Source organism: Oryx dammah, unplaced genomic scaffold, assembly GCF_014754425.2.
Source record: "Oryx dammah isolate SB20612 unplaced genomic scaffold, SCBI_Odam_1.1 HiC_scaffold_26, whole genome shotgun sequence".
Classification (NCBI taxonomy): Eukaryota; Metazoa; Chordata; class Mammalia; order Artiodactyla; family Bovidae; genus Oryx; species Oryx dammah.
This window is the reverse complement of record NW_024070210.1, coordinates 65,156,773-65,171,716: the sequence shown is the minus strand read 5'-3', so window position 1 is coordinate 65,171,716 and position 14,944 is coordinate 65,156,773. Positions and strand designations below refer to the sequence as shown.

Sequence of the window (14,944 nt, the reverse complement as noted above, 5' to 3'; positions counted from 1 at the left end):
GCTGAGCCAACCTCCTGTGGCCTCTCTGTGCCCTCGTGTGACACAGGGCCCCATGCCTTAGGCACAGGGTGACGAGTGCTGGTCCCTCGGCACCCCACTGGCCCCACCCACGCCACCTCTCTCTGGCTCGGTGGGTTATCTTCCTGCCACCCTAACAGAGCAGCAGCGTCCAGGCGGTAAGTGCATGCCTTTCCCCAAGTCCCGGGTGCTACGTCAAGCACTCTGCAAGCCAGGCCACACAACCCTCCCAAGCACCCTGTGCTCTTACTAGTTCCATTTCATAGGTTGAGTCAGGCTTGGAAAGGAGTCATTTGCCCAAGATCACAGAGGTAGGAGCCAGAATCTAAGGAAGATGCTGATTGTTGGGCTTGCTTCATAAGCCTTCCCTGTCCTGCCCCCTGAGGCTCCTGGAGTAGAACATCCGCCTAGTCTCCCTTACAGAGGTGCATGTGGGAAGAGTCCCTGCCCAGGCTGAGGCTGGGGGTCTCCAGCTTACCTTGGCCAGCCGCGCTCGCTTGATGAGGTCGTTGAGTTTGCGCACTGCCGCCTTCTGGGGAAGGCTCTGGATGTCTCTGAACAGGTCCTGGGCCTCGGCCTCGAAGAGCCGTCGGTTGTCAGTGTTCTGCAGGGGCTGCGTCCAGAAGGAACCGATGTAGACGCGTAGCACCTCAGGCGTGTTGATGACCTTGCCCAGGGACCACATGAGGGCTCCATAGACTCGCATCAGCTGTTGCGTGTCTACCTGGTCGGCCTTATTCAGCACCACACGGATCTTGTCGTCCTGGCCCCGGAAGGCCTTGATGGCCTCTGAGAACTCATCCGAGATGTCCAGTTTGTGTGCGTCGAAGAGCAGGATGATCCTGTCCACGCGCTCAGCGAACCACTGAAGGACCAGACAGAAGTCATAGCCTGTGGGGAGGGCAGGGGCAGGTCAGTGCGGAGACCGCTGCAGGGAACGTGCCGGCAGGGGGCTCAGAACCACGCGGGTCTGCGGCAGCTGCCAGGGAGAGTGCCCTGCCTTCAAGCTGGAGGAAGGGGAGGACTCACGGTATGAAAAGTGTTTCAAATGGGGCCCTCTGGGCTGGATGCATAGCGTTAACACTGGGGATGCTGGGAGTCCTTGTGTGGGCAGTACTGGGGATACTGTGGTCACTCTGACTGGGCAATGCTTGCTTCCATATGTGTAATTTGTTTTAGCCCCCAGGAGCCTCTTGTTTCACCTAGTACAGTCTTTCGGTTTAATGGCAAAATTGAGTAATGGCCCTGAAAAAATACAGGCCATGGTTCAAAAGCTCTCAATTTCTCAAAGTCTCACTTTTCTGAAAGTAGCAGAGCTGGAGAAGGAAGAAACCTAGTGGCTACTCGAAGTCTTGTGGCGTGTACAGGAAGCACCGCAAAAGGGAAATTTCCATCTATCTAAATTTCTAAGAGTGTTGAGATCAGAGGCTGACCTGGCCAAAACTGTGACCTATATTTATCATTTGGACTATTTATATCTTAAGTATGCTGTAAATATTTTTTAAATTGTGTTTCACAGCCATTCCATGAAATGGTCTCTTGCCAATTTCTTTCTAAAAATGACCAGACCCATGACAATTCTGTTTATTTTACTTTGGCTGTGTACCAACACACTCCAAATCACGCACCCAAATCAACACTCCTCTTAGCTTGTGGTCAAGGCTTTTGAGCATTTCTCAGGGAGGCAAGTCCCATGAGAAGCAAACAGAAGGGGCCAGTCTCCCGGGCTTATTTTTATTCTCAAGGCTGATTAGCTCTAGAATCAAGCCTCAAAGCAGTGCAGTCAGAACCCAAAAAGGATATTTCCTGACCCTACTTTTCACGCTCTTGCCTCTATTTTTAGATCTGGAAAACTTCCAAACACATGTAACAGTCTAGAGAATAATGTGATGAACGTTGACGTGCCCACCTTGTACCTTTAAAAAATTTTCACTTGACCTTCTTTGCTTCAAATACTTAAAAAAATTGAAGTGTAGTTTATTTAAATAACAAAATACCACATAGCAGCAAGGGTGAACTAGATTTTCATTTGTCAACACAGGCAAATCTCACACACAAAAAATCCGTTTCAAAAGCACATGTATAGCATGATAAGATTCACTTACAATGTTAAAAAACAAAGCACCACTCGATAACCTATGGATATGTACTACAGCTCGAATACAAACAGGTTACATGGGTTTGCGGATGTTGGCTGATTCTGGGGATGGAGGAAGTGAAGCATCTAAAGTAGATGAGTGCCTAAAGGAGAATGAGCTATTAGAAATGAAGGGGGTCCATGGACTAAAGTCTCCATGAATTGAAGAACAGGTGTAAGAGGAGTAACTGGGCAAGCAAACTGGATTCAGATACATTTAAATAGGGACTTCCCTGGTAGTCCAGTGGTTGGGAATCTGCCTTCTAATGCAAGGGAGGGGGGTTCGATCCCTGGTCGGGGAACTAAGATCCTCCACGCCACAGGGCAATTAAGCCCAGGGGCCACAACTAGAGAACCTCACGAGCTGCAACTACAGATCTCATGTGCCACAGCTAGAGAAAGCCCATGTGCCACAATGAAGACCCAGCACAGCCAAAACTTGAAAAATAAAGAGATACATTTAAATAAAGAGAACATTCACGAAAGTGCTGAAGCCCCCCATGACCCCCTCCTCAAGCCCTGTCCTCAACCTCCTCCCCAGAGGAAACCACAGATCCTGGATGCAGGGCTTTGTGTCACTGCGCATGTGTGTATATGCTGCCAACTCAGGCCTTTCACTTCTCTTTCTGTCTCACTGAGGGACTCCCTGATTCCCGGGGGGTGGGGGGGTGGGAGGGGCAGAGGGAAGGAGACCAAAGGCAGTTTCCAGAATGTGGGCTAGAGTTTTTCATTGCGGTCAGCAGCCTGTTTAGATCAGAGGAAAGGCAAAGACCTATGGAACAGGTCATAGTGTAGGATATGAAGATTCTGAGTTAACATTTCACTTGGTTCTGTCCCTGTGAGGCCAGAGCAAACCTCCTAAGGTAATGTGGGTTCTTTCATTTGAGACTGACCTGTGCACCAGAAAGCCCAGATCCTGGGTAGGAGATGCTCAGCGGATGAAAGACGGCGCTGATCCCTGGGGGCTGGGATGACGTTTTGAAGCCACCCACTGAAGGCCCTGTGTGTGGATTTACTTTTCCAATAGGCAGGATGGACTTGTCTCTCTGACCCAATGCCTCTCTCATTTGGTAACTGAAGGTTCATAAACAGATTGAAGAAAAGGCTGTGTCCGGCATGCACACTGGGGAGGATACCAGTTGTACTTTGCTGATTGCTCTTCCTGTTGGATGGGGGTTAGCATGGGTTCCTTGGGGACCACAGACGCTGAAGGTGTGGTGGACAGTCTCTTGTGCCACTCGTTAGCAGGCTGGGGTACAGATAGGTGATTTCGAATCAGACAATCATCTCCTGGGCTTCCCAGGTGGTGCTAGTGATAAAAGAACCCGCTTGCCAATGCAGGAGATGCAAGAGACGCGGGCTCAATCCCTGGGTAGAGAAGATCCCCTAGAGGAGGGCACGGCAACCCACTCCAGTATTCTTGCCTGGAGAATCCCCGTGGACAGAGGAGCCTGGTGGGCTACAGTCCATGGGGTCGCAAAGAGCTGGACACGAGTAAGGTGAAATAGGAAAAGGAGTACGTCAAGGCTGTATATTGCCACCCTGCTTATTTAACTTCTATGCAGAGTACATCATGAGAAACGCTGTGCTGGAGAAACACAAGCTGGGAGAAGACTGCCGGGAGAAATATCAATAACCTCAGATATGCAGATGACACCACCCTTATGGCAGAAAGTGAAGAGGAACTAAAAAGCCTCTTGATGAAAGTGAAAGAGGAGAGTGAAAAAGTTGGCTTAAAGCTCAACATTCAGAAAACAAAGATCATGGCATCTGGTCCCATCACTTCATGGGAAATAGATGGGGAAACAGTGGACACAGTGTCAGACTTTATTATTTTGGGCTCCAAAATCACTGCAGATGGTGACTGCAGCCATGAAATTAAAAGATGCTTACTCCTCGGAAGAAAAGTTATGACCAACCTAGATAGCATATTCAAAAGCAGAGACATTACTTTGCCAACAAATGTCCGTCTAGTCAAGGCTATGGTTTTTCCAGCGGTCATGTATGGATGTGAGAGTTGGACTGTGAAGAAGGCTGAGCGCCAAAGAATTGATGCTTTTGAACTGTGGTGTTGGAGAAGACTCTTGAGAGTCCCTTGGACTGCAAGGAGATCCAACCAGTCCATTCTGAAGCAGATCAGCCCTGGGATTTCTTTGGAGGGAATAATGCTAAAGCTGAAACTCCAGTACTTTGGCCACCTCATGTGAAGAGTTGACTCATTGGAAAAGACTCTGATGCTGGGAGGGATTGGGGGCAGGAGGAGAAGGGGACGACCAAGCATGAGATGGCTGGATGGCATCACGGACTCGATGGATGTGGGTCTGAGTGAACTCCGGGAGCTGGTGGTGGACAGGGAGGCCTGGCGTGCTGCAATTCATGGGGTTGCAAAGAGTTGGACACGACTGAGCGACTGAACTGACTGAACTGAAGGTGACTTAGCATGCATGCAATCCTCTCCTATCAGAGGATGGTGTTGAATCTTAAGGGAATGATGCAAAGACACAGGGAAAATGAGAATTTATTTATGGCAGAGATGGCGGAATTTAGACGGTGATAGAGGCTTCCTAACCTCGTTTTTGAGCCCAGCTCTCCAGTCTTCCTATCCATTCTGTGAACAGCCTGATTTTCTGAAAACTCCTTTTCTGCTCAAGTTAGTCAGCTTCTTTGGTTTGCTACCAAGGACCATGATTGGTAAATAATCTATCCCCACATTTGAATATTTCCAATCTATGGATACTTTTACAACCAGTGCCAAAAGAAACTTGCCACACCAATAGCTGTCACCTCCTCTGTATGCGAGCACCGTGTAAATTCAGCCATGCAGACACGTCTCTCTTCCTCCATGGGCCACCTGGGTTAACTGGTTGGCCTCTATGGTAACATGTGTGTTTCAACTTTAATTTGGGTTCCTAAAAGTTATTTTAAAAAAACACTTCGTTCCAATGCTTCAGTGAAATAAAAAGTTACTGGGAACAGAGCTGCCAGATCTAAGTGTGCTAAAGTGAAGCCAGTACTCACCTCTGGAGGAAGAGCTGCACGTCTGTACTCTTGTTTTAAAGTCATGATGAAAGCTTGGTAAGGATTAAGCAGGATGGGTAGGTAGAAGTGTTTTGTTTGCCATTAAGAGGTGTAAAAGAATGGCTTGTCACAATAGGCAACACAATCAAAGGTGAAAAAAAAAATCACTAAGTGTCTCAGAAGAAAGCAAAGAATTGTCAAAGCTGGGAGAATTTGGTCTGCTCAATTTTTCCCTCACATGCGCTTTTTGTTATCGTTATGTTACCATTTTTAAGTGTACAGTTCAGTGGCATTAAGCGCATTTATATTATTGTGAACCATCACAACCATCCATCTCCAGAACTCTTTTTTCACCTTCCCAAACTGCAACTGTGCCCACTAAACAATAACTGTTGATCCCTTCCTCCGTCTTCTGGGCTCCCAGAGCCCTTTGCTCGTTCTCCTATCAAATGACTTTACACAGTGGATTATAACCTGAAGGATGTACAGGGTTCTCTCATTAGATAAATTCTTTAACCATAGGGACCACATCTTCCTCACAGTGGCACAAGTCAGAGATTATGAAAAGTGTGGGCTTTGGACTCAGGCAGCCTGGGATTCTAATCCTACCTCTGTCACTTACTAATTTTGTGACCCGGGCAGGCTGCTTTATCTCTGTGTCTCATTTTCTCATCTGTAAAATGGGGCTAATAATGGTATCCATATTCTTCACAGGGCTGTGGAGTATATGGGTGAAGCATTTAGAATCATCTTGTTAGCCAAGGTCTCTAAAATGTTATGATCTGGTTATTTGAAAAATCCTTGCCTCCAATTCCCAGTGCCTGGTGGGGGCAAAATAAAGATTTGCTGAAAGATGCCTGGCTGGGGTGAAGTACAGCCTGCAGCCATGGAGAAAATAAAATTTCCCTAATTAAACTGGGTAAAGCTAACAATGCAGTGATGCTTCAGCCACGTGAGACAGTCACTGCTCAGAAGACAGCTGATAGAATATACTGACTGAGCAGAGACTGCTCGTATTTTATGAACAGAGCCAGTGGCCTTTCTTCCCTTGCTTGTGAAACGAGGGAGTTCTACCAGTTGGTCCTAAAGACCCCGCGTGCAAATTCACTTCTGTCAATCCAACTCTTTGCAACGCTATGGACTGGAGCGGGTTGCCATCCATTCCTCCAGGGGATCTTCCCAACCCAGGGGCTGAACCTGTGTCCTCTTATGTCTCCTCCATGGGCAGGTGGGTTTTTACCACTAGTGCTCCATGAGAAGCCCCTCAAAGACCCTGGGTTACTCCTAAAACAAGGCAATGATTCTGACCGCAGGATCCTTCTTGGCTTAGCAAAGTCCTGTGCACACCTGTGCTGGCCAGGACAGCTCAGGGCAAACCCTGGTGCCCAGCAGGGGAGAGTAATGAACTTCCCCAGAGGTTCTGTCACAGAGGGCCGCCAGGGGCCTGCCACCCCTAGAGTGAGCCACGCTATACTAAGCAGGTCAGTGATGACGTTGCCCCTTAAAACAACGTTGAATACCAGTGGCCCTCAGACTGAACGTGCCCTCAGCTGCTGTTTTGTTTGGCCTACAGAGTGTCCTTATGTTCTGAGTTCACTGCCTTTGGTCTGGACAGCACTGTCTACCTGGTGCCCACTTCTGAGTGGAAACACTACAGCTCAGACTCTGCCTTAGAGACCCATCTGTGCCCTCCAGCCCTCCTGGGCTCCTGAGGGGCACTCCTAGCTGCCATCTCCCCCTCCCCAAAGAACTGCATGGCGTTACTTCACAGGGGCCTCCCACCTGGGCTGGGAATGTCTGAGGGCGGGGGCCTCCCTATCCTGCTTCTCCAGCCCAGAAGGGTGCTTGCCAACACAGTCCTCAGGAGTGCTTCCTGATGGATTCAATGTATTCTGTCGGAAAACGTTCAACATTCCCTTTCTATTTTTTGGCCTTCCCTTTCTATTTTTTGGCCATGCTGCATGGCTTGTAGGATCTTAGTTCCCTGACCAGGGATCAAACCTAGGCCCTGTGCAGTCAAAGTGCAGAATCCTAACCACTGGATTGCCAGGGAATTCCCCTAAACTTCCCTGCCTTAAACAATTTCTCGAACATGTCTCTTTGGAAATCAAAAGTACACTAAACATCATGGAATTTAATAAGACATTTCAAACACACAAAAAATTTTTAATGGACTAATTAATAATTATCAAGTTCCTAGGATGTGCTTGGAATTGCTGCTGAGGGACATGCTGCCATAAAACTGAGGCTGCTAGCTTTACCCAGAACAGCCCCAAACTGGAAATAATCCACAGGTCCTTTGGTGGGTGGATGGCTAAACTGCGGTGCGTCTATCAGTGGAATACTACTCAGCAGTAAACGGGTGGGGCTACTGATGCATACAACACACGGGTGAAGCTCAGAAACACGCCAAGTGGGAGAAGCCAGGCATTAAAGAACACATAACTGTACAATTCCATTTACACTAAATTCAAGAACAGACAAAGCTCAGCTCCAGTGACAGAGAGCAGATGAGGGGTTGCCTGGGACTGAAGATGGGACTGGGACTGACCACAAAGTGCCAAAATCCAAGAAGGAACTTCTCAGGGTGATGTCCAGTTTCTGTTTCTAGAAGATGGTGGTGGTTACGCAAGAAACATGAGTACAGGAGTAAATCTGCAAATTCATCAAAAGTCAGAACGCTGTATAATTAGAGTGAGTGCACTGTAACGCACTGCGCTCCAGTGTTCTTGCCTGCAGAATCCCAAGGACGGGGGAGCCTGGTGGGCTGCCGTCTCTGGGGTCGCACAGAGTCGGACACGACTGAAACGACTTAGCAGCAGCAGTACTTCAATAAAACTGACTTAAAAAGTAAAAATAAATAAGAAAGAAAAAGAAAGGATGGACAGAAGGCTGGAAAGAAGAAAGAAAGAAAAGGAGAAAGAAAGGGAGAAGGGAAAAAAGGAAAAAAAATCCAAGGTTGCTGAACTTGTTTGAAGATATACATCTCCACACACTGCTGAGTGGACCAGGAAGTTGAAATCTGTTCAAGGGAACTATGCCGCAAATCTGGCCATGTATGGAGTTGGATTTAGCAATAGTTCCAACAGTCTTAACCACAAAAGTTAATGTAAAATCTGGCTTGTCCACTGAAACTTTGAGAGTCGTGAATTTCACAGTGTCTTACCTCGTGGCCAAGGTGCTTAAAGTCTTTCGTCGTGACAGACCAGGGATGAGAATGCTCTGAGTTTATGAGAATCAGTTCCAGCTGCACAGAATGCAATAAGGCCCAGGGCACACAGATTTGGGTGCACACCCCCAGGTGAGCATGCCTGTGGGTGTAGGGTATATACATGCACATGTACGAGTGTGTGTGGAGAGCATAAAATTCAATAGAATAATAGAACTGTCCCCACGGTACTCAATATATTTTAAATATGTTATCAGTCCTCCCCAGGTGGTGCGGTTAGTAAAGAATCGCCTGCCAATGAAGTAGATGCAAGAGACACGGGTTTGATCCCTGGGTCAGGAAGAGCCCCTGGAGGACGAAATGGCAACCCACTCCAGTATTCTTGCCTGGAAAATTCCATGCACAGAGGATCCTGGAGGGCTATAGGCTATGGGGACTATAGAGGTGCCAGAGTTGGACATGACTGAGCACGTCCACAGATGTAGAAACCGAGGCTTAATGATTTAAGACACCTGCCCAAGGTTACACAGCCAGCAGGTAGTGGAACCTGAACTAAAACCAGGCCCCTAGAGGAGACGTGTGATGACAGACATTTCAATTCTGTAAGATGTTCCAGTGGAACTTGTAATAGTCTGGAACAAAACAGAGGTGTAATCAGTTCAATTGTTTCAAAGTACAGCTTCTCTTTTTGCAAAAGGACCCCAAAGCTATATGGCTTTCGGAGCTGGGAAAGAGACTTTGTCCTGTGGAAGATCCCAGCTTGGCATTCCTGGTTCCACGTTCTGGGAACAAGGAGGAGGCAGGAAGGAAGGGGCCCTTTCCACCCAATCAGGGGGCTTCCGTCACAGCCCTGTGGAGACCATGGTCTCCGTCCTTGCTGAAAAGCCTCACCAGGAAATGGCATCTGAGGTCAGGACAGTGGCCCCAGGCTCAGGTAAACACAGGGCGGGGACCCCAAGGAAGCAAATTTGACTGACTATTTTTAATAGCACAACAGAAAAAAATGCTTCAGTTACTTCCCAAAGCCAAGTTTCCTATTACGTGAGTTTTAATCAAGATGTGTGTCAATGAAAGAATGCAAGATAATGGTTTTCTCTGCCCTTGCTGCTAGTGCCATTCTTGGGGTGGACAAAGCCCCCTGACCAGCCGGCCAAGCCCAGGACTCTGCCCAGAACTTCCCGTCTGCCTGGAGCGCCTTCCCTCTCTCCCATCTCCAACCACCCACGCCCCCAGGAGGCCTCCCCCACCCAAGCAGAGCAGCACGCCCCCGCCTCCCGAGAGGGCCTGTTCTCTGCCACCGCCCGGGCTCTAGATGAGACTGTCATCATGTCTGGAGTCCAAAAGCCCAGTGCAGCACAGCTGACGCTACCTGAATCCGTCCCTCTGTGATCTGTTCTTCCAGCACCAATGACTTTTCTTGTGGAGCACTTACTCTCTATGATGATATATTTATTTGGTGATTATGTGACAGAAACACCAAAGGGAAACTTCACCCCTCATCTGTTCACCACTGTACACCCAGGATCCACCACTGAACAGAGCAGGTGCTCAGGAAATCTAAATCTAGTTTGTGCCAAGTTGCTTCAGTTGGGTCTCACTCTTTGCGACCCCATGGACTGTGGCCCACCGGGGTCCTCTGTCCATGGGGTTCTCCAGACAAGAATACTGGAGTGGGTCGCCATGCCTTTCTCCAGGGGATCCGTTTATTCCCCCCCAAAATTAAAAACAAAACTACCGTATGATCCTGCAATCCTTCTCCTGGGTATCTATCCAAAAGAATTTAAAACTGGGATCTTAAGGAGATGTTAGCACGCTCATGTTACTGCAGCATAATCCACAGTAGCTGAGATGTGGAAACAGCCTAAAAGCCCATTGGCAGATGAATGAATAAAGCAAATGCGTGTATATATACACTGGAATAACGCGTGACAAGGGTGAGCCCTGAGAACATTACACCAAGTCAAATAAGCCAGTCACAGAAGGACAAATACTGCATTACTTCACTTATATGAGGTGTCTAAAACAGACTTGGAATCATAGCGTGGACTGCTGACTGCCAGGGGCTGGGGTGAGGGGAAACTGCTAAGCAAAGGGCATAAAGCTTCAGTTATTACCTAGTGAAAGTGAAAGTTGCTCAGTCGTGTCCGACTCTATGCAACCCCATGGACTATATACAGTCCATGGAATTCTCCCGGCCAGAATACTGTAGCCTTCCCCTTCTCCAGAGGATCTTCCCAACCTAGGGATCGAACCCAGGTCTCTTGCATTGCAGGCGGATTCTTTACCAGCTGAACCACAAGGAAAGATGAGTACATTCTAGAGAACTGCTGTACAACCCTGTCTGTAGTTAACAATACTGTACACCTAAAAATTTAAGAGGGTAGATCACATGGTAAGTGTTCTTATCACAATAAAATAAAATAAATTTGGTTTAATGAAGTGAATTGCTTTAAATACGAAGCATAACAATTTTTAGCAAGTCCAAGGGTTTAGTTGCTTAAATAGTGCTGTGAGTGTCTTAAAAAAGGGCTGTTACTAATTATAGGGAGTACAAATCATCTCAAAATAAACATCAGTTGTCTAAGGGGTCACTCAAGTATTATATATATATTTTCAAAAACAGTCACTTCGGTTAACAATAACAGCTACTTCAATTAAACATGTGCAAGGAGTCCTGGTATTGTTTCCAGGATGAGTTTACTTCGCAACTTGAAAAGGCTGTTTCTGAAAATGTTTCTGGGGTTGGATGCAGAGTGACTGCTATAAATAAAGAATTGCAACAAATATTTACTGAGCTCTCTCAACATTCCTGCACTGTCAGGAGAGCTTCAGATGAATATCACCCCCTGTAATCCTCACACCAACCCCGTGAAACGTGTACTATTATTATCCCCCTTTTACAGGAGCTTCTCTGGTAGCTCACACGATAAAGAATCTGCCTACAATGCAGGAGACCGTGGTTTGATTCTTGGGTTGGGAAGATCCCTGGAGTAGGGAATGGCAACCCACTGCAGTATTCTTACCTGAAAAATCCCATGGACAGAGGAGACTGGCAGGCTATAGTCCATGGGGTCACAAAGACTCGGACATGACTGAGCGACTAACATGTTCATGTTTACAGGTGAGGATATAGAGAGTCAGAGAGGTTAAACAACTTACCTGGGTCATATAGCTATTTCCCAGGGGTGCCAGAATTCAAACTCAGGGATGCCGATCCCAAAGCCTGCAATTTTACCCACTGCACCATGCATACACTAGGATGGTGGGATTAGAGGTGATTTTTATTTTCTTTATGGTCTTCTAAAAAGTAGTTTTTAAGGGTTTTGTGATGAAAAAATATTTTTGTAATAAGAAAAAAATAAACATGGACAAAATCACTGGTCCATGTATGACTGGGCTAGCAATATCATTTAGGAGGGCGTTCCCTTCCTTCTGCACTGGTGTTTACAAAATTAAGGCCTGGATTTCTAGCACTTTCTAGCTTATCACCATCTCAGGAAACGCAGGGAGTGAAGTGATGCCTTTGTAAATACACAACTTGCTGTGAGCAGAGGCCGCCCCGCTTCACTGGGGTGAAGCAGCGGGGAACACACTGAGGTGGGGTGAGTAGAGACACTGCTGCTGCTGCCCTCCCCGCCTTGCTTCTCTTCTCTAGCGGGCTTCCCCCTCCTCCCAGCTGACCAGACGCACAGTTAGGCTGGGTGGGGTGGGGGTGAAGGGGTGGGGGGCGTCCAGGCTCCTGCTGTGTATTGGGGGAGCTGATATTAAACCCCTCCCTGGACCCAACAAGCCTCTCCGAGAAGACGAACCGCAGCACCTACACCTGCATGCTTGTGCTGTGCTATCGTGTCCAACTCTCTGCAGCCCATGGACTGCAGCCCGCCAGGCTCCTCTGTCCACGGGATTCTCCAGGCAAGAGCACTGGAGTGGATGGCATTTCCTGCCCCAGGGGAGCTCCCCAGTCCAGGGGCTGAACCCGAGGTTCCAGTGTCTTCTGCGCTGGCAGGCGGGCTCTTTGCCGCTGAGCCATCAGGGCAGCCCCTACATCTGCATGTAGCAGTCCCCTTTTTGAGGGGGTGTACCCCCTCAGTTTCCAGATGTTAATGGTCACCTCTTGGAGAATGTAACTGGCTACAAGAACAGCCCCACAGTTACAGAGTTCTCCACTGCCCTGTGCCTGGTCCGGCCACTAAACACACCACTATTTAAATTAAACCGAGGACCAAGCATGTCCTGGGATGGGCTTGGTGTTGTTTATCCCCCAGCTCCTCTCCCCACTCCTCTCCCTTTGGGATTTAGTCCAATACCTTGTGAATTTATTTTTTGTGCCTGTTTCCTCCTAAAATAAACAAGCTAGCCCCACAGCCTGTCTCCCCTTCCTATGGGGATGTTGTAAAGATAACGACGAGGCAGACAGTGCTGTATGACCCCAAAGACCCCAGACATCACGGAATCACAGCACACGGGTGGACAGGAAACAGAGAAATGCTCCACTTAAACTGATAGCTCAGCGAACAAGGCTTCTCCTGGTCACGTGGCCAAGTCAAAGGGAAAATTGGGTTTCATATTTCACTTTCCATTCCAGGTGAAAAATTAGGTTAAGAAGCAGATCTGAGCCCTAGGAAAAGACAGCAGTAGTACATGCCGTTGGAGGCTCTTTGCTAGAGAGAGAGTTTGGTGAAAATCTGTTAAGAAAAATCTACGCGTCTTGGAGCTTGGATCAGCTGCTTCAGTGCCTGCTCTCACTTTCTACATCTATCAGAGGGCTTATATGATCAATATGGATTTCTTCACATTGTAAAGATATATATGATGGTTCTGAACATTAAGCTTTTCTGAAACAAAATGTCAGATTCTCAGGAAAATCAATTTAGTGCCTGTATAGAAGGTAGCATCAAGTTCTAGTATCAGCATTAGAATGTAAAACCATCTGGATGGTTACAGGAATATTCAGTGACTAACTCTAGGGGATAAGATGAACAAGTAACATGTTTCATGTTATTATGTTCATTTCACTGGACTCATGTGCTGTGGCATTTTGGGGCTGATTTGAAGGTCCTTGCATGTTTCCATAGGGGCAGTTAGTTGCCCTTCAAGAGTAATTTCCTTGTCATTTAATTCCAAACACCTCTCTGCTGAAATAAATTAACAGAAGAAAAGTCACAGAATTTGAGACTTTCAAGGATACTGAAGAAGTCATCAGATTCAACCTTCTAATACTATAATTAATAGAATTCAGGAACTGAGTGTCATGCATGTGGAAGTCGTCCCGTCCTCATTCTCAACTGGGCTTTGTGTTCCTCAGGTGAGAAGGTCTCGTACAATATGTCTATAAATCAGGCAGAGGCAGTTTGTACTTGTACTGGGTTTTCTTGAGGCAAAATGCCAACGGTATACAGACTCCACCCAAAGATGATGAGGCCAAATACTTACAAGACTTCCACCTTGACAATGCATCTTGTCATTTTGTGGTTCAGAAGGACAAAGAGACAATGTTTCTTCACGTCATAATTTTCCACAGAGAGATGTTAAACCCGGACGGTGACAACTTTGGATCAACAAATGACTTGCAAAGTGACCTCTGCACTCAACCCCTGCCCTGCCCTGTTCCGTTTAAACATTCCCAGCGTTGAATGAGTGTTCTGTGAACATTTGGACAACAGCCAGTCATGAAGATCAGCTCCAGCAATTAAGCTATCAGATAACCCACTCTGAAAGCCAAATCATTATTTGGAGATAGTTATTTCTGGATTTATGTCACAGATAGAAAGTTAGATCAAGCCAGTGGGGACCGTGTGAACCCATATTAGTAGTAATGTTAGTCGCTCAGTCGTGTCTGACTCTCTGCGACCCCATGGACTGCAGCCCGCCAGGCTCCTCTGTCCATGGAATTCTCCAGGCAAGAATACTGGAGTGGGTTGCCTTTTCCTTATCCAAGGGATTTTCCCAGCCCAGGGATCTAACCTGGGTCTCCTACACTGCAGGCAGATTCTTTACCATCTGAGCCACCAGGAAGATACACTTATTTTATTAAATCAGAGTTTGTGTATTTAATAGTTCAGTTCAGTTCAGTCGCTCAGTCGTGTCCGACTCTTTGCGACCCCATAAATCGCAGCACGCCAGGCCTCCCTGTCCATCACCATCTCCTGGAGTTCACTCAGACCCACATCCATTGAGTCCGTGATGCCATCCAGCCATCTCATCCTCGGTCGTCTCCTTCTCCTCCTGCCCCCAATCCCTCCCAGCATCAGAGTCTTTTCCAATGAGTCAACTCTTCGCATGAGGTGGCCAAAGTACTGGAGCTTCAGCTTCAGCATCATTCCTTCCAAAGAAATCTCAGGGCTGATCTCCTTCAGAATGGACTGGTTGGATCTCCTTGCAGTCCAAGGGACTCTCAAGAGTCTTCTCCAACACCACAGTTCAAAAGCATCAATTCTTCAGCGCTCAGCCTTCTTCACAGTCCAACTCTCACATCCATACATGACCACAGGAAAAACCACAGCCTTGACTAGACGGACCTTAGTTGGCAAAGTAATGTCTCTGCTTTTGAATATACTATCTAGGTTGGTCATAACTCTTCTTCCAAGGGTGAATGTCAATAT

At 47.3% G+C, this 14,944-nt stretch overlaps 1 protein-coding gene across 1 annotated transcript in view; it reads right to left on the bottom strand.

The window, feature by feature from the left end:
• EHD4 (EH domain containing 4) overlaps nucleotides 1-14,944 on the bottom strand; it is an 88,187-nt gene that overhangs the window by 18,769 nt on the left and 54,474 nt on the right. The window contains exon 4 of the mRNA XM_040226878.1: nucleotides 497-909. Within this exon, the coding sequence (XP_040082812.1) occupies nucleotides 497-909 (413 nt within the window). The remainder of the gene's footprint in view (nucleotides 1-496; nucleotides 910-14,944) is intronic.